The sequence below is a fragment of the Podarcis vaucheri genome, assembly GCF_965113315.1.
Source record: "Podarcis vaucheri genome assembly, chromosome: 14".
Classification (NCBI taxonomy): Eukaryota; Metazoa; Chordata; class Lepidosauria; order Squamata; family Lacertidae; genus Podarcis; species Podarcis vaucheri.
In genome coordinates, this window is record NC_138752.1 from 14,198,140 (window position 1) to 14,219,801 (window position 21,662).

The 21,662-nt window shown below is 41.7% G+C and overlaps 1 protein-coding gene across 3 annotated transcripts in view; it reads right to left on the bottom strand.

The window, feature by feature from the left end:
- FBN1 (fibrillin 1) overlaps window positions 1-21,662 on the bottom strand; it is a 217,779-nt gene that overhangs the window by 19,589 nt on the left and 176,528 nt on the right. For all 3 annotated transcript variants that reach the window (XM_082198198.1, XM_082198199.1, XM_082198200.1), the window contains 11 exons: window positions 19,961-20,086; window positions 18,884-19,000; window positions 14,792-14,920; window positions 13,422-13,541; window positions 11,257-11,382; window positions 6,956-7,105; window positions 5,888-5,953; window positions 4,265-4,381; window positions 3,733-3,852; window positions 1,747-1,869; window positions 1,040-1,171 (listed from right to left, as the gene is read on the bottom strand). In XM_082198198.1, the coding sequence (XP_082054324.1) occupies window positions 1,040-1,171; window positions 1,747-1,869; window positions 3,733-3,852; window positions 4,265-4,381; window positions 5,888-5,953; window positions 6,956-7,105; window positions 11,257-11,382; window positions 13,422-13,541; window positions 14,792-14,920; window positions 18,884-19,000; window positions 19,961-20,086 (1,326 nt within the window). The remainder of the gene's footprint in view (window positions 1-1,039; window positions 1,172-1,746; window positions 1,870-3,732; window positions 3,853-4,264; window positions 4,382-5,887; window positions 5,954-6,955; window positions 7,106-11,256; window positions 11,383-13,421; window positions 13,542-14,791; window positions 14,921-18,883; window positions 19,001-19,960; window positions 20,087-21,662) is intronic.

The window sequence follows — 21,662 nt, forward strand, 5'->3', positions numbered from 1 at the left end:
GGTTTTCCACAGACTACTGTTTGTTCTGATTTAGTGCTAAAGAGCAGATTTTTTTGGAAGAAAGTGCAAACCCACTGGGACCTGTGCCTAGAAAGCACAGAGCAAGCAGAAAACCACTCAGGCCTGTGCTTTTTGGCAGGAGACAAGCAGAAGTATGGAAAAACCCTACGGTTCATGCTAAATGACAGATCACTCACATGGGAGAGGAAGTGTCACCCAAGCTCTGGGTACACTTTTCAATTGTGATTTCTTGAGCGGCCTGCTACCCAAGTATCAAAGGATGACATGTTCACAAGTATAGCAAGGAACAAATCAGAAATATGAACCAACCATGCATAATATTTGCATTTACGAGGAATTATCCTCTGGAAATCCAATTACAGAAACTGGTCATTTAGGCTTCATTAAACACTATGTGCTGTATTCCAGATGAAGTTAGTTGCTCTTAGGTCCCACTGAAATCACTGGGATAGGTAGTCATAACTTAAGTTCTGTTGCTTTAGTTAGTCTAACTATTTTAAAGGTAAAGGGACCCCTGACCATTAGGTCCAGTCGTGACTGACTCTGGGGTTGCGGCGCTCATCTCGCTTTATTGGCTGAGGGAGCCGGCGTACAGCTTCCAGGTCATGTGGCCAGCATGACTAAACCACTTCTGGCGAACCAGAGCAGCGCATGGAAACGCCGTTTACCTTCCCACTGGAGCGGTACCTATTTATCTACTTGCACTTTGACGTGCTTTCGAACTGCTAGGTTGGCAGGAGCAGGGACCGAGCAACAGGAGCTCACCCCATCGCAGGGATTCAAACTGCCAACCTTCTGATCGGCAAGTCCCTGGCTCTGTGGTTTAACCCACAGCGCCACCTGCGGCCCTATTTTATTTTATTTTAACTATTTTTGCTTGGTTCTAATCCCTGTCTCTATATAGCCAGACAGAAAAAAAATTCCGGAATCTATTATAGTTAAGTCATGTTTCTACCTAGACATTAATCTGAAATCACCATCTGCCATTAGAATTTCTAGGAGATCCATCGTCACTTACCCATGCAGCCTTCACCATCTGGTCTGCGCTGAAATCCTGGCCCACATATGCACATGTATGTGCCTATCAGGTTTTTGCAGATCATTTGCTTTGAATCACAGTCGTGAATTCCATTTTCGCACTCATTCTGATCTGAAAGATATATGCATTGTTGGCAGAAGGTTGGTGAAAGATCAAAATAGCTCATTCTTACTTTTCAAAAAGCAAAAATGTAAGAACAACCAGTGACTCTGTCTCTGTAACCTTTTGGGAATAAGTGTGTAGATCAGGAAAAAAGCGGATAATCTGTGTTCAAGCTCTGTGTTACAATTTTTATGCCGCTGAATCTGAATAGAGGTAGTTACACTCCTCTCTTTAGATCAGATTTATTTGTGGGATGTGGCCATCTCAAAGACACTCTCATAATATTTGTTTATCAGTGGTACTAATGATCCAGGTTTTTTGAAAACAGGGTGGGGGAGAAATATGTATATCACACTGAGCTTCTTGGAGGAAAGCTGGGATATAAGCGAAATGTATGTATGTATGTATGTATGTATGTATGTATGTAATGTATTAGTATTCTACTCTGCTTTTAAGAAGAAACTTTTTATGATTATGCCAAAACAGGTCTGGAAGGTGAAAGTAATTAATCTTCACCCCCACCCCCCGAGAGGAGACTTTGACTGACAGTATTGTATAATTAACAGAATTTCCAGGAATCCTACCTTTGCACATTCGCTTGTCTTCTCTGAGGACGTAGCCTGCAGGACATTTGCATTCATATGATCCAAACGTGTTCACACATCGGAAGGCACAAAGAAGAGGATTCTGTGCACATTCATTTACATCTGTATAAACAAACATAAAAACCAGATCCAAAATAAACAATTATTTTTTTAAAAAAAGCACCTAAAAATGGCTTTACTCCTTTATGCCTACTCTCCTGCAATTAAGAAACAAAACAGATTTTAATGTTTCTACCAAGGGACCTTAAGGGCTCCCCTCTTCTTAATCCTTTTCAGAAAAGCATGGATTTGGGCTCATGCTGTACCTTTCTCCTGGCTCAATGTGCCCTTCAACCATCTAGGGCACCCAGTAAGTTTTCAAACTTGCAAGGTATTGATGCTACTTGTTTTTATTTTTTTCTGCATCTCTGCTTTCTTAAGATTGTCTTTGCCCAAACATTATATCTATCCTCACTCATCTCTCTCTCTCTCTCTCTCTCTCTCTCTCTCTCTCTCACACACACACACACACACACACAAATTCCTATGGTCATATCACCAGGCTCCTATTAAAGAATATGTAAAAACACATCACAATTTGAAAACTTATTAAGTCTAGCACCTTATTTTTCTAGAAAAAAAGCACTGCATATTAGCATTTACAGTGGGATTGTCAGTTGGTGCAAGATTTTTGAGATTTAATTTTGACAGAAATGACAAATATTACTAAAGAAACTATTGCTTGTTGTCCGAAATTATTGCTACTGAATATTTTTGATGATCCCAATGTAAATATATTGTCAAAAGAATTGGTCCTATATATGATCTTGGTTCTACTCAGAGTAGGACAAGTGCTGGATACAACCTCAAGTCATTTCCCCAAGGTGTTATTCTATGCCTCAGAAGATAAACCAAGATTTTGCATACTCATGTAAATCAGGTTCCTGGAAGTTGCATGTCCAAATTGGGATGTAAGCATCCCAGATACAAAGATATTACAGATATTACAGCATCCCAGATACAAAGAGCCTTGAGAGATGGCATTTCCAGGGTGACTGATGTTCCTGAGTACTCATAAATGCTGCAAAGCTGTATGTCTCAGAGCCCCTGCACAAAGGCCCCAATTGCCACTGAAAAGTTTAGCTTGGAGTAAAAGAAAGAGACTGATGGGAGCTTGCGAGTGTGTTTGGGTGGTAACAGAGGATGTTTGGGGCTCATTATGCTGAGATGTCATCAGAAAGGCAATTGAGTTTCTGAATTCTGGCACTGGGCTCGGGGTGGGGGGAAGGAGCTATTAACTGAGTCCAAATCCCAATCAAGCTCCTCAGAGTATGCCTATCAGTACCATTAAGGACTAAAACACTTCTCAACACTGGCTCCGGCCTGGTGGAATGCTCTGTCTCTCGAGACCAGGCCCCTGCAGGATCTGATCTCTTTCCGCAGGGCCTGTAAGACAGAGTTGTTCCACCTGGCCTTTGGCTCAAAATCAGTTTGATTCCCTCCCCCTCTTTCTTTTTCCTTTCTCCTCCTATGAAGAGATTGCTCCCTAATTGTTTTAATGTTGTATCTTAATCTTTTAAATTGTATTTTAATCAACTTGTTTTTATTATTGGTTGTTAGCCGCCCTGAGCCTGGTCTTGGCTGGGGAGGGCGGGGTATAAATAAACATTATTATTATTATTATTATTATTATTATTATTATTATTATTATTATTATTATTAAAAATATGAAGAAATCCTAACACTCAACTTGCACCTTTTCCTCTTTCCTCCTTTCAACTCATGAATCTGCTGTCTTTATTTCATTCTAAACTCAAGCAGCTGTGGCTTTGCCCTATGCCTAGAACAAAATATTGGACTTGCTCACTACTTGGTTATTTCACTCCTTCTCACTAATGAGAACAACAGCCTACTGAAAAGCATGGATGAAAAGCAAGCATGAAGAAGCCCACGCAGTCCTTTCTGGAAGGAGTCAGTGGCACTCACCTTCGCATGTCACCATCGGTCCTGGCTCAAACCCTTCCTCGCAAGAACATTCGAAACTTCCAATAATATTCGTACAAGTTCCGTTTCCACATGGGTTTCCTACAGAGCATTCATCAGCATCTGGAAACATGAAAAACAAATGTACGGTATGTCATAAAAGAGTCTGAAGCCTGCAACTCCAGCAACCTGCCAGATCTTGAGATTAACAGAGGACAGGATTCAATTAAGTTGTTACGCATGCAGAACTGGGTCTGCTGATGCAAGGAGACTTTTCTACCTCTCCTCCCACTGCGTCCCCTAAATCTGCTCTGGAGGGTTAGGAGGAAACTCAGAAAATATTGAGGGGAGCTTGTGGGGACGAGAAGAGGGAAAGGTCCTGATGCACAAGTGGACCTCATTTGCCGCAAGCACACACCTACCCAAATATTCATTTGAGAACAGCAAAATGCATTTTGCATTGGATTTACTTATACTTGTGACCTGGCAGCTTAGGAATTCCAACAGCAGAATAAATACTTGTGCCATGACTTACCTATGCATTCAGTTCCTTGAAGGTTGTAACCAAATGGGCACTCGCAGCGGTAGGAGCCGTCTGTGTTGATACACTGCCCATTCTTACATCTATCTGGATCCTTACACTCATCCGCATCTTAGCCCCAAAATTAACCAAACAGAAAAGGGAAAGAAACATTTACTGATGAATCCTGTGCGGAATTGCATTCTATTGTTAATAAATGCAAGGCGAGGAGTGGTTGATTTATCATCCATAAATACAAGATGAAAAGATAAGTGCTTCTGCACTGTACACAGTTCACAGTTATGGACAGAGTGGCAATAACATTTGACTCTTAATGTATGTAAACAATTTTTCTTTCTCTTATAAATTAAATACAGGCAAACACTTCACAAATTATTTAACGGTTTTTACTGTGAACGACCACCACTACCTTCCTGCACACAAATTATCCAACTTGAAGCCAGCGTTGGGTATGTGGCACAACGTCAGTGAACATCAACTTCTGTAATGCTTCTTTTATGCTGCAATCCCATGTACTCTTCCCTGGAAGTAAGCCACACTGAATGCAGTGGGGCTTACTCCAGAGTAAACAGGCACAGGACTATGCTACCACTTTTACAGCACTGTAAATTTATGTCCCTTTCCCTCCTTCTTTCAGGTATCTTTATCCATTTTCTTCTCCCTCCTCCTTCAGATCTTCGTACAGTTCCTTCGCTTTTGTTCTCTTGCTCTCCCCCTCCAACTGTGCACCCCTCCCCCAAGTTCCCTCAACTTTCTGTTCTCCCTGTTGTTCCCCATGAGTCATTGTCTAGGTTGTAACACCCCTGGGGCAGGGACCTGTTCTTTCATTCACTACAAAGCGCCAGGCATAGGAACAAAGCTATATAAATATCAGGAGTGCTATCCTATAACCAGTAGCAACTGGTGGGGCAGCACAAGTGGTCTCTCAGTGCTGTAAGCCAAGGAGGCAATTTCCCCCCGGCATTTGCTTGAAGTTCATTTCTCTCTTTTTTGAGGAGGGAATCTTTAGGGGTCTCTTTTTAGAGCTGCTGTTGTCACACAGAGGAGAAAAGAACCGAGCAGAGAATTGCTCGCTCCATCCTCTCATGACATTGCGCAGAGTGTCAAACATTTCCTCTGGCAGAGAAAGGCCAGGAAAGCCAGCTCCAAAATGAGACTCTTAAAAGTTCACTGAGATTGCTTTGAGCTTTGCAGAAACTGCATCTTGACCCAGAGGGATATACCGTATTTTTTGCTCTATAAGACTCACTTTTTCCCTCCTAAAAAGTAAGGGGAAATGTGTGTGCGTCTTATGGAGCGAATGCAGGCTGCGCAGCTATCCCAGAAGCCAGAACAGAAGAGGGATTGCTGCTTTCACTGCGCAGCAATCCCTCTTGTTGTTCTGGCTTCTGAGATTCAGAATATTTTTTTTCTTGTTTTCCTCCTCCAAAAACTAGGTGCGTCTTGTGGTCTGGTGCATCTTATAGAGCGAAAAATATGGTACATTTTGAAAAATAAATAGAACTGCACAGCAACTGCAAAGAACAGAAATTTTATCTGATGAAAAGGGACATTCTCAAACAAAAGCAGAGAGAAAACTTTTCAAATGCAATAATACTCCAAGCACTAATTACTTACCAATTGGTTCGCCAAGAGGGCCAACGAGCATGCCGGTTCCGAATGGGCAAATCTGACGATAAGCTTCTATAAGTCAAATCAGAAGAACAAACCTGCTTAATGTGGCAACTTTTATTTGTCATCTGATACATTAAAATGTTCATAACCTTGATGAAAATCTTCTAAAGCAGGGAACTGGGAAGTCTTCCCCCCCCCGCCCGCCCCCTGCTGAGGGCTGAATTCCCTCAGGGGCAAATGTCCTACATCAAAGGTGGTGAAGTTGATCTGGCCAGCATGGATCCTTCCATGGGCCATCTTTGACATCAGGCGACAGCTAGGAAGGAACACTGGCAGCATGCCTATCAATTAATTGGCACTAAGAGAACACTTTCCAAGGTTCTTCTGTAACTCCCAAACAGGTGACAACAGGTGAAGGGGACGTGGGCAAGAGTTTGGGGGAGGAAATTCCCAGAGAAGTGCTGCAGAGAGCAAGACCAGACTCACATTGTGTGAAATTAATCAGGAGGCCCTATATGGCCCACAGGCCACAGGCTGCTCGCCATTGTTCAGAAGACCTGGATCCAAAGATCCACAAATGTAAGGAAAACATTCTGTAGTACTATTCTGCAAATTGCCTACATAACAGTTTATGCAGCGCTATAACAGAATGGCTCTGTGACAGGTCTCATGCTTTCACTTGAGCCAGCAGACAACCACCTTTGACTTATCTTTTGTTTTTCTTGCACAACGCTCTACTGTGAAGTAAAAAACAGATTTCACTGAGTGAAAAGCGCCTACCACATATGGAAGGGCATGTCTGGATTTAACCCATTATGTGAGGAGGCCCTAACTGTCTTTCTACGCATTCCAGAGGCACTGCCTATATCCAGATAGGAAAGTGGAAGCTGTTCTGCTAGTAAATGAGCTGCAGATACGAATTCAATGTTATCTTGTACCTAAAGACGAGGTAACAACTTTACAAATGTCTCCTATCTCCATTACTATTCCATGTTTCTATTGAAACCGTTCATTTCTAATTTCTCTTATGAGTAGGGATTGCAACAACCATTGAGAAATGTTTATATATACCTTCTCCATCACCTGGACACAGTTCACATGGGTCACCCCACCCTTCTCCGTTCATATTGCAGCAGCACTCTTGCTTAGAATGGTTTCTGGATTTAGGAGCCGAACATTTCCCATCTTCAAATTTAGTAAAGCAGAAGCTTACTCTCAAATCTAAACAAATAAAAACATGGTATATATTAAGGTATTTAAAAAACCCCCAAAACAATCCAGTTGAAGGTACTCAAAAAAATCAGGTAAGTTGTTGATGAACACATAAATAGAACAGTAAGTTTTGATCAATACATAAGCTGGTGATCTTGGTACTATTGTGCATATACTATGTTTCTATGGTATTTATCTGACAGTCTTCTATACAGGAAATATATGGTAATGCTTTAATATAATTGAATCATAGAATAGAATCATAGAGTTGGAAGAGACCACAAGGGCCATCGAGTCCATCCCCTGCCAAGCAGGAAACAGGAAACAGGAAAAGCAGGAAATTGAGTTATCTATACTTACTGCTTGCAGTTACGGTACCTATAAATTAATGAAGTATATACCTCTGATTCCGTATTTGAGCAGAAAACAAGATGTGTGCAAGGCCTAAGGGCATCGACTGACTAAATATTATTTATTATTTAGCATCTTTTCACTTTTACATAATTTATGATAAAATGGTATAAAAAGACAAACAACGAATAGTGCTAAATCAATGAAAATAATTATCTGAAAAAGCATACTGTAAATATTAATTCCAAGATATGATGAAGGAACACCATTTAATTACATAATCAATCAACAAATCCTAGCCAGTATTTTCTGGTTCTCATTAAGCAAATGAGTTGTACTCGTTTTTCTTTTTTTGCAGCATTCCAGAATTTTAACAATCCATCTCCAACAGCTGGAACAGTATGAAGTTTCCAATTAAAAGCTGGTTCTAACTTTGCTGTAGTGACTGACATACCTGAAAGGTCCTTTCAATTGGAACATTCAACACACCGGACCAAACTGGAGAGAACTGTAGCATAAAATACCTTATATAAAGTAGAATCACAGTTTTACTTCTTGGGGCAGGCTACAAATTTTCTCAAGGCAAACAAGGAGGGGAGTTGGGGGGTTTTTAATTGTAAGAGGTGTTTCTTCTTTTTCAGGCTTTCAATGTACAGTCGTACCTTGGTTCTCAAACGGAATCCATTCCAGAAGTCTATTCGACTTCTGAAAACGTTCAAAAACCAAGGCACTGCGTCAGATTGGCTGCAGGAGCTTCCTGCAGCCAATCAGAAGCCACAGAAGCCGCGTCGGACATTCGGCTTCCAAAAAATGTTCGCAAACCGGAACACTCACTTCCGGGTTTGCAGCGTTTGGGAGCCAAAACGTACGAGTACCAAGGCGTTCGAGAACCAAGGTGCGACTGTACTACTATGGAGGCTCAATGAGCATTCCCACCTTGCCAAAGTCCCAAAATATGGAAACAGGGTCCATAACAAAGGTGCTGGAACCAGACGGAAGGCTGAGTAGGAAGGGGAACCGTTGGGAGACAACAGCCCTGCTGTAGAAGTGGCTAGTTCCTTTGAGCCAGAAGAAAAGCCTCTTCATGAGCAACAGCCCTGACAGTGACTAAAGGATTATTCACTAGCATGTCAAGAGAGGCAGAAAAAAGGTGCTACTGAATATAAATAACAGAGGAGGGGAAATATATTCTGTAGCTCTCATTGGACAGGGAGAAGCAGCAGGGTCCAAGTAACTCCATTCCTCTTGGCTAAGGCACAGTAGACCATGCTCAGCCTTATTATTATTATTATTATTATTATTATTATTATTATTATTATTCTGGGGGGGACTTATTTGGAGAACTGACTTATAGAACACAAAAGGCAGGCACACGAAAGAATCCATCGATATCTCTTATTTAATTTCTTGCTATTTGTTTAATTTGTTCAGATCAAAGTAACCCAGAAAAATAATATTGGAGTGGTCATTCTCAGACCTGTCCTTTTCTCCTTTCAGATGTGTCTGGAGAACTGCCTGGTGTTCAGAAAAAGCATTATTGGTTTTGTATCACCACACTGTGTTATTCCAGCCGAGTAATCTAAGCACTGGAGCAGAACGGAAACCGCAAGCATCTAACAGACAGACAGCTGGCAGCTTCTCTTGCTGGCAAAAGAATAGTCTGAGTGTCAGCTGCAAAACCAGCTGCTCACCCAGTTTTGCTGGAGATTCACAGGAGCAACATCCCAGGATTTATAAAAATATATTTCAATAACGAAGAAAGAAAACCTCCATGACTATTTACCCTGAGACAATCAGCCACAATTATGTATTTTAAATTAACTAATGATTTTCCTGTTTAACAAAATAATTATCATTACTGCAAAGTGGCTATTTTTCAAGATACTGAAGGAAGTGTAAGGTAATTTAAAATTTAATAAACAAAGACTACCACTCATTTTCTCTCTCTCTCCACACACACACACTTTTAAACTGGGTGGGTATTGCTTTTGTTTGTTACTATGTTATGTATTTTTTGTGTTTTTTATATTGTAAACTGCCCTGTGATCCTCAGATAAAGGGAGGTATAGAAATTTAATAATTAACAGAAATAAATTAATTAAAAGGCCATTCCATTCCCTAACCCAGGAACATACTACAGCCAAATATTTGCTAGCAATAATAAATCAATTAAAGGTAATTTGTACATCTATTGCAATCCCTTTGCTGTCTTAAATTCAGAGGCAGAGACAATAACAAATTGGGGGCAGGGTGTCACTAGAACTTTTTTTTTTTAAATGCATGCAGCTAGTGTCAAAAATGGACCACAAAAGTTTTAAGAACTTTATAGACTGTGTAAAGAACTCGATATTGAGGCAGAGGGTGGAAGCAGGGGGTTTCAGATGGGCTGGCCACTTTTTTAAATGCTCTTTGAACAAAACGAAATGATCAGTTTTAGAAGGCTCAAGATAGAAAAACTTTCCCTGTCAACTTGGATTAAAAGATATCTATACTTAGTTTAGAAAAGAATATGTCTCAAAGGGGCAAAATGGAAGAAATTGTCCCTGTAGAAGCGATGGGTCTTTGTGGTTATTTATTGTTATTTTTGACTACTACAGCTAATGAAGACTGGAACTACTACAGTGGTACCTGGGTTTACATACGCTTCAGGTTACAAACGCTTCAGGTTACAGACTCTGCTAACCCAGAAATAGTGCTTCAGATTAAGAACTTTGCTTCAGGATGAGAACAGAAATCGTGCTCCGCCGGCGCGGCAGCAGCAGGAGGCCCCATTAGCTAAAGTGGTGCTTCAGGTTAAGAACAGTTTCAGGTTTCAGAACGAATTCAGTTTCAGAACGAATTAAGTACTTAACCCGAAGTACCACTGTATTTGGCATGACAGCACTCTCAAACGCTATTGCATAGAAGAAACCAAATAACATATTCAAATACACAGAAGAGAACTAATGCAAGTTGTAGGTAGGTGGCTTTCAACAGAGCATGGGGGTGGAGAGACTTATTGATGTTAAGAGAAACTTTATGATGGAAACAATTACACAAAGGGGTGGAGTGCTCTTTTTTTTGCTAGAGGTCTTCAAGCAGAGGCTGGACAGCCATCTGTTGGGGATGCTAGCTGTGGCTTTCCTGCCCTGAGCAATGGAGTTGGGTCAGTTGGCCTACAAGGCCCCTTCCAACTCTATGCTCCAGTTGGCTCACTTCTTGCACATCATTCTTCCCATACTTCCACGGAATAAAACAGCAAGTCATATCAAGGGCCTCTGAATAAAAAAGGAAATCGCAGATTCCTTGAGCAAAGTTCCCATGAAGTTCTTTTTAACAACTTTCTTTAGGGGAGTAGCAGTTTCAACAGGGCAAGGCTAAAGCCACAAGTATAAAAGATGTAAGACGTATCTAATTTATACAGCTACAAAAATTATACCACAAACACTCCTCCTCCTCCTCCTCTCTCTCTCTCTTTTTCACCCAAGCAAAGGAGGCCAAACCACAGAGTGGTTTTGGAATTCTGATAAATGCTTGTTCTAGGCAGAATTAATCATACTCTCTGTGGGAAGAAGGAATCAAAAGCAACTAGCCCCAAGCATGGCTGCACTACTGCCAGAATTTTGAGGTGGAGTCAAGAGTCCTGAAGTTCCTGGAAAGAGTCATTGCTTTCCTTCTACTAGCTGCAAGTGCGAAAGGCAGAGGGAAAGTCCAGTTGCACTCTTCTTCCACAAAAGCGTTGTGACTAAACTCCAGAGTTTACAGGCCGCGTCAGAAGTGCAGCATCCGTTTTAAACAAAATAACCACTAAAGATAAGAGAGAAGCTTACCTTGACATCTACGTCCTGTTGAGGACACTACAAACCCTTCAGGACACTGGCAAGTGAAGCTTCCTGGAGTATTGTTGCATGTGCCCAAGACACAGATCTCTGCCTCTTCTGTACACTCATCAATATCTGCAAGGGATTTATATTTTAGTGCTACAAAACTGAGCCATGAACAACAAAATATATAATAAAGCCAGTGCCATGCACTACACAGCAAACCCCACTGTGGTGCTTCAGGGAGTTGGTATAGGGGTCAGCAGTTGTTAGTATTTGTACTGGTACTAGTTACAGATAGGTAGCCGTGTTGGTCTGCCATAGTCAAAATAAAAAAATTCCTTCCTGTAGCACCTTAAAGACCAACTAAGTTAGTTCTTGGTATGAGCTTTCGTGTGCATGCACACTTCTTCAGATACACTGAAACAGAAGTTGCCAGATCCTTCTATATAGTGAGAAGGTGGGGAGGGGTATTACTCAGAAGGGTGGTGGGAATGGGAGATTGGCAGATAGCTGAGATGAGCCTGTTGACGACTCTTAACGACTGTAATAGGTCTTACAGGAAAAGGCAAGGGGTGAGAAGGTGAGAAATGGCTCACCAATTATACATGACTAAGCCATTTCTCACCTTCTCACCCCTTGCCTTTTCCTGTAAGACCTATTACAGTCGTTGTCAACAGGCTCATCTCAGCTATCTGCCAATCTCCCATTCCCACCACCCTTCTGAGTAATACCCCTCCCCACCTTCTCACTATATAGAAGGATCTGGCAACTTCTGTTTCAGTGTATCTGAAGAAGTGTGCATGCACACGAAAGCTCATACCAAGAACTAACTTAGTTGGTCTTTAAGGTGCTACAGGAAGGATTTTTTTTATTTTGTACTGGTACTGTATTTGTTAGAAAATGTATTTTACAAAGAATGAAATGTGCTGGGGGAAAGAAAACCTATGTAATGTAATGTAACAGCTGCAAAATCTTGTGACTCCGATTAAGGTCAGAGAAATGCTGAATCATTGACATGTCAATTTGTTAACTCCCTTTAACAATGTGTGTGTGTGTGTGTGTGTGTGTGTGTGTGTGTGTGTGTGTGTCTTAGATAGTGACAGGAGGAGTGGGAGTTGGAGGTTGTTTTGCTGTGTGGAGACTTTGTGTCCAGAGAAGTTGGTGAGGACAGACACACTATAATTTATAGACTGTTTCAAAGGACTTTTAGGAGAAAGAAGACCCACTCTTGGGCTCAAGAGAGTGAAACACATTGCACTGGACTGTAGGATACTGCTTATAATAGTTGCCATCCCGCAAGTAAAGATTCCTCTTCAAAGTCTTGTGTGCAGCGTCTACTTCATCACTAGGGCTTTGAGGGTGAAACCGCTGTTTCACTCTGCATGACTCAGAAAATAGCCAACAGCAATAAGCCCCATTCACACACACCCATAGGGCATGGGAGTCACTTCTCTCCATGGTGCAATCTCATACTTCTGAGAAGCATGGGCATTTAGCATGTGGGCAGGACACACTAGGTCCATTCACCAACCAGCAGTGTGATATCACAACACGATCTAGCAGTTCCCATGGCACTGTGGGTGGCATGTGAAGGGGACCATAGCTTTTATCCCCTGGACTAGGAACAGTGAAGTGCAAATGCCCAGTGATATTTTTCTGCCTTCTTTGTAGGTGGAAGCACAAAACTGATATAGGGAAAGGAGGAGATGGCAAAACCCTCTGGAGGGAGCCCTAATCAGCCACTATCCAAACAAGTTACCTGAACCTGTTCTCACTTGGGCAATTAATTAAAAAAAGGTTACCAGATTTTTTTTCAATGAATCCAGGGACACTTTTCATCTTCAATGGATTTTGTATGGGGACTCATTTGTAAATCCGGGGACTGTCCCCGGGAAACGGGGACGTCTGGTAATCTTAAATTAAAAGACACTAAGGAAAATGCCATGGATTACCATAGAGCTCCTGGCCAATTTATGGTATCATGTTTTGGTTCCCCTCCCCCTAAGTCTGATCTTTTATTAATATGTGAGAAAATATACCGATCATTTGTGACTCTTTTTGCTCATGAACCCTCCAAAAAAGCTGCTGTAACTTTTTGCCCTACAAGGTATTTCACACTTGTCCTTTTTTATCTAAAATTTTATTGTGGTGAATGAATTATCTTCACATACCATTACAGTTGTCATCTTGTAGGATGTACCCAGGGGGGCAGATACATCTGTAAGAGCCATCCAGATTTTGACATGTACCAGGTGAACATTTGCCAGGATCCAATGCACACTCATTGATATCTGCAAGAAAATATAAACAAAGCAATCATTGGTCTTCATGTGTCCTAATCCTGCTCGTTTTATTAAAAAGCTTACATTAAATTTCAAAATTAAAACAAGGGAGAAGATTCAGTTTCTTAAACAGTGTATGCACTAGGGCAAGGGCCTAGTTATTATCAGGAAAGATGAGGGATCATTAACTTCCATTAAGCAATTTGATCAAAGACGGTGATTGTGTCCTTTTTACCTCAACTTGATAAATGTCCTAAAGTATTATGGTTAGAAAAGTTGAAGTTGCAAGATATTTGTAAAACTCAAAAAGAATTGATGATATTACAGTGGTACCTTGGTTCTCAAACGCCTTGGTACTCAAACAACTTCGAACCCAAACACTGCAAACCCAGAAGTAAGTGTTCCGGTTTGCGAACTTTTTTGGAAGCCGAACATGCTCCGTTTTCAGTGTTACGCTTCCGTTTTGAGTGCCACACTTCCGTTTTGAGTGTTACGCCGAGGTCTGTCTGTTTTTGCTATTTATTTTGCATTTTTGTTTTTGCAGCTCTTTTCTTGTGACTGTGTGGAACCAAGTTCAGCTATTGATTGATTGATTGATTGATTGGGTGACTACAGTACATTGTTTATTGCATTCAGTTTATGAATCAATGGTCTTGTTAGATAGTAAAATTCATGTTAAATTGCTGCTTTAGGGGTTGTTTTTAAAAGTCTGCAACAGATTAATCCATTTTGCATTACTTTCTATGGAAAAGCGCGCCTTGGTTTTGGAACGCTTTGGTTCTGGAATGGACTTCCGGAACGGATTAAGTTTGAGAGCCAAGGTACCACTGTACTTTTGTTATGACCAAATTCCCTAATGCCCTAGTGTGTAAGTTTAACAAATAATCTGAAGAAGTGTGCATGCACACGAAAGCTCATACCAATAACTAACTTAGTTGGTCTCTAAGGTGCTTCTGGAAGGATTTTTTTTAATTTTTTAATTTTTTCATTTCATTCCATTTATTTCATTTTGTTTCGACTACGGCAGACCAATATGGCTACCTACCTGTAAATAATACATATGTGCTTAATAACGTGAAGGGCACATTTCAAGAAGATAATCAACCGCATTCTACAGTGTACTGGTTTCTATAAAGATCTGTGATCTCAGCAGAAAATCCACTCTGTATGTCTTCCACACATAGAAACATTGCCAGCTAACTCCTACCATATAGAACAAAACATGGCACTCAAAAACTGCTGTTATGTTCATGACATACCAATACAGATCCTTCCATCTCTTGGCATCTCATAACCTTCATTGCAGATACACTGGAAAGACCCCACATTGTTGACACATTTGCCATTTCTGCACAGATTTCCATTTCCAGTGGCACATTCATCAATATCTAAAAGGAGAAAAAGATAAGAAAGGCAAGAGTTAGGGGAGAGAAACAAAAAAAGGGGGGGAGGGAACAGAACAGAATTTTCTACTACTTTATTTAATTGTATTGTTGCTTTGATGAATCTGTTGTTGTTTGCTTTATATGCTATTTGGTTTGATTACAATGTTCAAGTTTTTTAAAAAAACTCTCAGTGATGCTTTTTGTGAGCTGCATTGAGCTCAACATTTGTTGCTGGAAAAGCAGAATACAAATATTAAGTAAACTCAACTCAACTCAGGTTACTTACTGTAAATGTTCTTTCTGGGGAATGTGCAGAAATAAGACAGGGAGAACGAGTAGCTATTAGCCCCCACCATCCAGGCTAGCCTCTGCCCAACTTCTGCCCATAGCAGAGTTGGTCCCAGAGCATGAAGCAAGCATACAGAAATAGAAAACGTGAGTAAAGGGGGAAACATAAATTTCCTCCGAAGGCAGGCAGAAATGAATGCCAGGACTGGTGAAAAGGGCCTCAGCATTAAATAACAAAGTAGCAACTGCGGCAGCAACTAAAAGCACCTTAAGCCAATCCATCAGTTTGCAAAGTAGCATAGATGTGTTGAGCCATCCAATAGTCTTATTTACTTGAAATGGGAACACCCATTCAGATTTTGGCAGATCCTGTAATGAAATGGGAAAAGGCACCTCTCTTTAAAAAGCAGAGAGCCTAACCCCCAGGTACCAGGTATATTCAGTGTGGGACGGCAGGCGCAAAATACCACCTTTTGGTGCTTACAAAATGCGATTGCCACCGCCACCATCACCCAAATGACTATGCCATATTTTGACAGAAAACCCTCGACTCTTCCAAAATGGCCATTATTACTGAATTAAACTCCCACAGGCCCCCAATATCTAATGTCCAGCCTTTGGACATAATGTCCAGCCACTTGGACTACTGCAATGCGCTCTATGTGGGGCTACCTTTGAAGGTGACCCGGAAACTGCAATTAATCCAGAATGCAGCAGCTAGACTGGTGACTGGGAGTGGCCGCTGGGACCACGTAACACCGGTCCTGAGAGATCTGCATTGGCTCCCAGTACGTTTCCGAGCACAACTCAAAGTGTTGGTGCTGACCTTTAAAGCCCTAAACGGCCTCGGTCCTGTATACCTGAAGGAGCGTCTCCACCCCCATCGTTCAGCCCAGACACTGAGATCCAGCGCCGAGGGCCTTCTGGCGGTTCCCTCATTGCGAGAAGTGAGGTTACAGGGAACCAGACAGAGGGCCTTCTCAGTAGTGGTGCCCACCCTGTGGAACACCCTCCCTTCAGATGTGAAGGAAATAAACAGCTATCCTATCTTTAAAAGACATCTGAAGGCAGCCCTGCTCAGGGAAGTTTTTAATATTTAATGTGTACTGTTTTTAACACTTGATTGGGAGCTGCCCAGAGTGGCTGGGGAAACTCAGCCAGATGGATGGGGTATAAATAATAATAATAATAATAATAATAATAATAATAATAATAATAAATGCTGCTTTTCTACATATCCATCTGAAGGATTGCAGTGCAAATTATGGCAGGCACTGAAATTTAAAGGTGGAGTCAAGTGTGCATACACTGATGTCAGGGAACTGCCATCAGAGGGAAGAGGAGAGGAAAGTCGCTCCAGTGATGCAGGGGGGGGGAACTAGCAAGGAGAGAGAGAGAGCTTCCACGGGGGAAAGAAATCCAGGGGACACCAGGGAGAAAGGGGAAGCTGAGAGTACGGCGAAGGGGAGACTCAGAGACTCTTCCAGTGAAATCAGCAGAGAGAGCACAGGACCTCCGCTTGGCATGCCCACGCTGTGCAGAAGGCTTCCACGCAGAGAATCTAGGAGGAGACTTGGAGTCAAGCAACTTTTATGTTGGAAGAAATTTAGGTCCCGCCCACTGACGGATTCTGCCAGTGACTAAGACAGTCGCGTTTCAAGGGCTGTCAAACCAGGGAAAGTTTTAGCTATACGGCTAGCTTGGAGCAGTTTGCAGTTTACGCACAAGCAACCCCAATTCCCATTACAACTGACAAGCTGTGTTCCATTCCAGCCACAAGAGAACCCCAAAGGCAGCCAGTGTTAGTTTGCAATGGGAAGGGAGAGACCTCTTGAAATCTCCATAGTCCTGGGTCTCTCTTGGCCATGCCACGGCAACTGCTTATAATGCTGGCTGCTGGGGTGGATGGGGAGCAAAGTGCATTCTCCCAGTCAGGGTGGGGCTCCTCAGAAAGTAGGGACTGGTCAGTGTTATTGCACTCCGTAGAGGAATTATGAAAGGAGAGTTCATTAGAACTCTTCACCCCCACCCCTTTCTGCTTCTCCTTGTACAAATCCTTTCCCCCTATTGGCAGCTCAAGCAGACAGGGAAATAACAGAAACAGAAGGAGGCGAAAGGGAACGATTCAGAAAGGGATCTTAGAAAAACAAAAACAGACAAACAGGAGAAATACAAAAGAGATGAAGAAAAATGTAAACAGGAGCTAGGGGAAAATAACTGGGAGCCAATTTCCAACTAAGACAAAAGATCAAGAAAAGCAAGAGCAAATCAAGGCAGGAGAAAGGAACTAGGTCAGAGCCCCGGGAGCTGGCTAATGAAGTCCAATCTGTGTCACATGACCCTTCCTGTGTCACATGATCACAATAATCCACTGTTTCTGGCTCACTCCTTCACACTCAAGGGAACTAAATAATTTTCAGTATAACATCCAGGAGATTGAAAACAGCCATACTTATTAAAAGAGGGCTCCCACCAACATATAGCGGTTATAGCGGTACACTTGCTATTTCTTCCTCTAGTACCAGACTCTCCAGATGCTGCCTCTGGCCCTCAAGAAAGGGATTCCTGATTCCAGTTTGAAGAGCTTGCAAATTCATCCTCGGTTGTGGATGGGAACATGTCACAAATCAGAACCATATTCAGAGGACAGCAAATGTTGCCTATGCTTATTTCAGTGCTGCTCTGCGGATGGCATGGGGTTTTTTTGTCTTAGAAACTAGCAGCATAAACCTGGCTTACCATAAATTCCAGTTCCAAAAGCCTAAGCAGGTGAACTCTGCAGAGTTCCTACAGGAACCTGCTTCCTTGACATAAGGCAGCGCCAGCCTGGAGGTGCAGAACCTCTCAAGGGGAGCAGACAATAAGCTAAGTTGTTCTGTCTCCTATTGTGCGGGACAACAAACAATACAAGCAACACGCAGACCAGTATACTAGATAGCACTGTGATAATTATTGCCTAATATACATGATTTAGTAACAAAAACAAAATGTGTGCACTTGTTTTTGTTACTAAATCATGTATATTAGGCAATAAGAATTACAGTGCTATCTGGAATACTGGTCTGCGTGTTGCTTGTATTGTTTGTTGTGTTAAGTTGGCAACACAGGGGTTTGTTGTTCTCCTATTGTGCGGGAGGCAATCCTCGAAGGATTGGAAATGCTACTAAAGACCTCAAGTATTTGTCTATTTTCTGGTGTATTATATCACAATATTTAGTAGCACCCTATTTCAAGTAGATAAATAGGTACCGCTCCGGTGGGAAGGTAAACGGCGTTTCCATGCGCTGCTCTGATTCTCCAGAAGCGGCTTAGTCATGCTGGCCACATGACCCGGAAGCTGTACGCCAGCTCCCTCGGCCAATAAAGCAAGATGAGCGCCGCAACCCCAGAGTCGGCCACGACTGGACCTAATGGTCAGGGGTCCCTTTACCTTTACTATTTCATTATACATAATTACACATGCAGGTAATCCTATGCAGGAGCCCACACAGCTGGTAATCTACGCAGATTAATCCGCCCAACTCTAGCTCCTTTCTCACCCAGTTCTGTGCTAGGTAAGTGCGGGAGCATGTGATGGGGGTTATTTCCAGCTTAGAAGCTCCATCTCAGTCTTTTCTGCCCGCTCACAAGGCCAATACAGCACCATAACAGACTCAGTTGGCTTTTTGGCTTCCTTACCTATGCAGTCATTATTGTGAGAAAGGATGAATCCTGTATGACAGCGGCAGTTGAAAGAACCAACTGTGTTCATACACGTGCCATTGCCACATGGGTCTCGTTCGCATTCGTTGATGTCTGTGAACAAAAATGAGAAAATCAGAAAGTGCAAGGCAGTGCTGGTTTTGACCTTTAAAGCCCTTTGTGGCTTAGGGCCCTCGTATTTACGGGACCGCATCTCCTGGTATGCCCCGCAGAAGACCTTAAGGTCCATGAATAATCATAGTTTAGAGGTCCCGGGCCCTAAGGAAGTCAGATTATCCTCCACCAGGGCCAGGGCCTTCTCAGTGATGGCTTCGACCTGGTGGAATGCTCTGTCCCATGAGATCAGGGCCCTGCAGGATTTAACTTCCTTCTGCAGGGCTTGGCTTTCAATTTGAACTTAGCCTAATCTTTTATTCCCCTTCCTTCCCTCCCCCTCCCCTTTTTTATGAAAATTACTCACTCTGGGATCCCACAGCTAATTCTCCCCTGGTCTCCTCGCTGGCCCAAATAGGACTAATTTAGCCAGCTAGCCCTGGTGATCATCTAATGTTTATTGGATGGATTTCCCCCCTAAATTAATTTTTGAATTCTGAATTTATTGTTATTCATGTTTTATACTGTATTTTATGCTGTTTTTTGTTGCATCAATTAAGTGTTTTAAATTTGTTGTTAGCTGCCCTGTGCCAGGTTTTCTGAACCGGGAAGGGCAGGGTATAAATAAATTATTATTATTATTATTACATAACTCAAAAGAAACACAAAGCCACTAACACCCACCATCCAAGTTAATACGAGGGGCTTGGGGAGCAGAGCTATTCAGAACCACAGGGTTCCCCCCAAAATAGACTTCCTATGCTATCAGTCAATATACTGTGCGGCCATCTCATAGCATCACAGAGTTGGAAGGTCCCCCAAGGGTTATCTAGTCTAACCCCTGCACTGCAGGAATGTAATGAACTGATATGGAGAAACTTGTTACCTTGATTAATTAAGGCCCAAAACAGAGCTTTCCTCTTACAACTCAGAAAGGTGAAAATGTAGTTTCATACGTACCCATACACATAGTTTGGTCTCCATTGGTTTTGAATCCAGTGTGGCAACGGCAGATGTAACCTCCCTCTATGTCTTGGCATTCTCCATGACTACAAATATTGGGTACCTCTAGACACTCATTGCGGTCTGAAAATAACAGAAGTTTCAAAAATTACTGCTTGGGAACCACGTAACTATATGAAGTTGCCCTAAACTAAACTTACCTATTCCTTTGTTTAGCTCAGTGTTTCCTACTCTGATGGACAAATATGAGTCTTTTTCCAGTTCTCTCATCTGAGATACTTTAACTGGATACATAAAATAACCGAATGTGGAATCAAGACCCTCCTTCAAAGGAGAAAGATTTGGACTTGCTACTATGGATGGCTGAATCTGTCAATTTTAGTTTCTCTTAGTTTCTTATTTTCCCAAACTTGTCAGCTGTCCACATTTCCACATCAGTTTGCAAATTCTTTTTTTTTTTTAGTCGTCATAAAAATTCATCAACATTTTAGTGTGAATTTCTCCTAATATATACATTTTATATGCAATATATACATTTTTGCGAGCAACTTCCCCTAATATAATGCATTGTGTATATATTATTTTTATTAATATATGCACATTTTACCTAGCATGTACAATTTTGTACAAATTACTTGGTTGGAGAACAGGGTTGCAGAATTCAGAGAAGTGTGAATTTGGAAGGTTAAGGATTTATGCAGCCACAAACAACATATTATACCTTTTCCAGTGTGTGTTACTTAAAATGACTCTCTTATCAACTGGCAAACATTACATCTTATTTTCTCTTCCTATGAAAGCCAGAGCAAAATTCAGGGAAGTAATATTTGTGCCAACATACATTGGGGCATTGTTGCTCATATCAGCAGCTGCCCTGGATTTTCCTGTTTCTGTTTCTGTGAAGGCCTTTCAAGAACAATTATGTTAAGCACACTCTAAGTGACTGCATGTAACCAAGCAAAACAAGACATTTATTCTCAGAGTGAAATTTCACTTCTGTGTCTACACCCTTTCCCCACAAAGGCCTTATAAACAATGTAAACATGTACTTTAGGAAAAGGTGCTCTTCCGAAAACCCAACTATGTGGAACAAAAACAGCCCAGGAAAATACTGCTAAAGTCCTTTCTAATGGCGGTGTTATTCAGAAACATACACCGATCTTTGTACACATAGGGTTGCGTGTAGCTCAGTTCTACTTGAAATAGATCCATTTAAATTGATAGACCTAAGCTGGTCATGGCCATTAATTTCAATGGGTCTCCTCTGAGTATGTTTAACATTCAATACAACTCATTTGGGGTTGGGAGGGGGCAGAAACAATGTCTCATATAATTGAAATTTCATTAATTCTACTTCATGTTGCTGTTATCTGAGATAAAAAGAGGTTGACAGCAGCCTTGGAGATTGCTAGTTCCCTGAGAAAGAAATGGGGCAGAAGAATTAGAAGTGGCCAGTCTGTTGGACTTTGAGGTCCTTCTCTGTGTTTGGATATATTTGGAGGGATACAACAATAAAACAGACCTTTTCTGTGGCATCCCTCTAATTATGGAATTCCCTTCACAAGGAAGCTTGCCTGGTGCCAACTCTGTCATATTTTCAGCACCAGGCAAAAATAGTTTTATTTTCCCAGGCATCTGAACAGCATTAATGGTGTGGCATTAAGCTGCTGTTTTTGGCATTCCTTCTTTTTTTGGATGG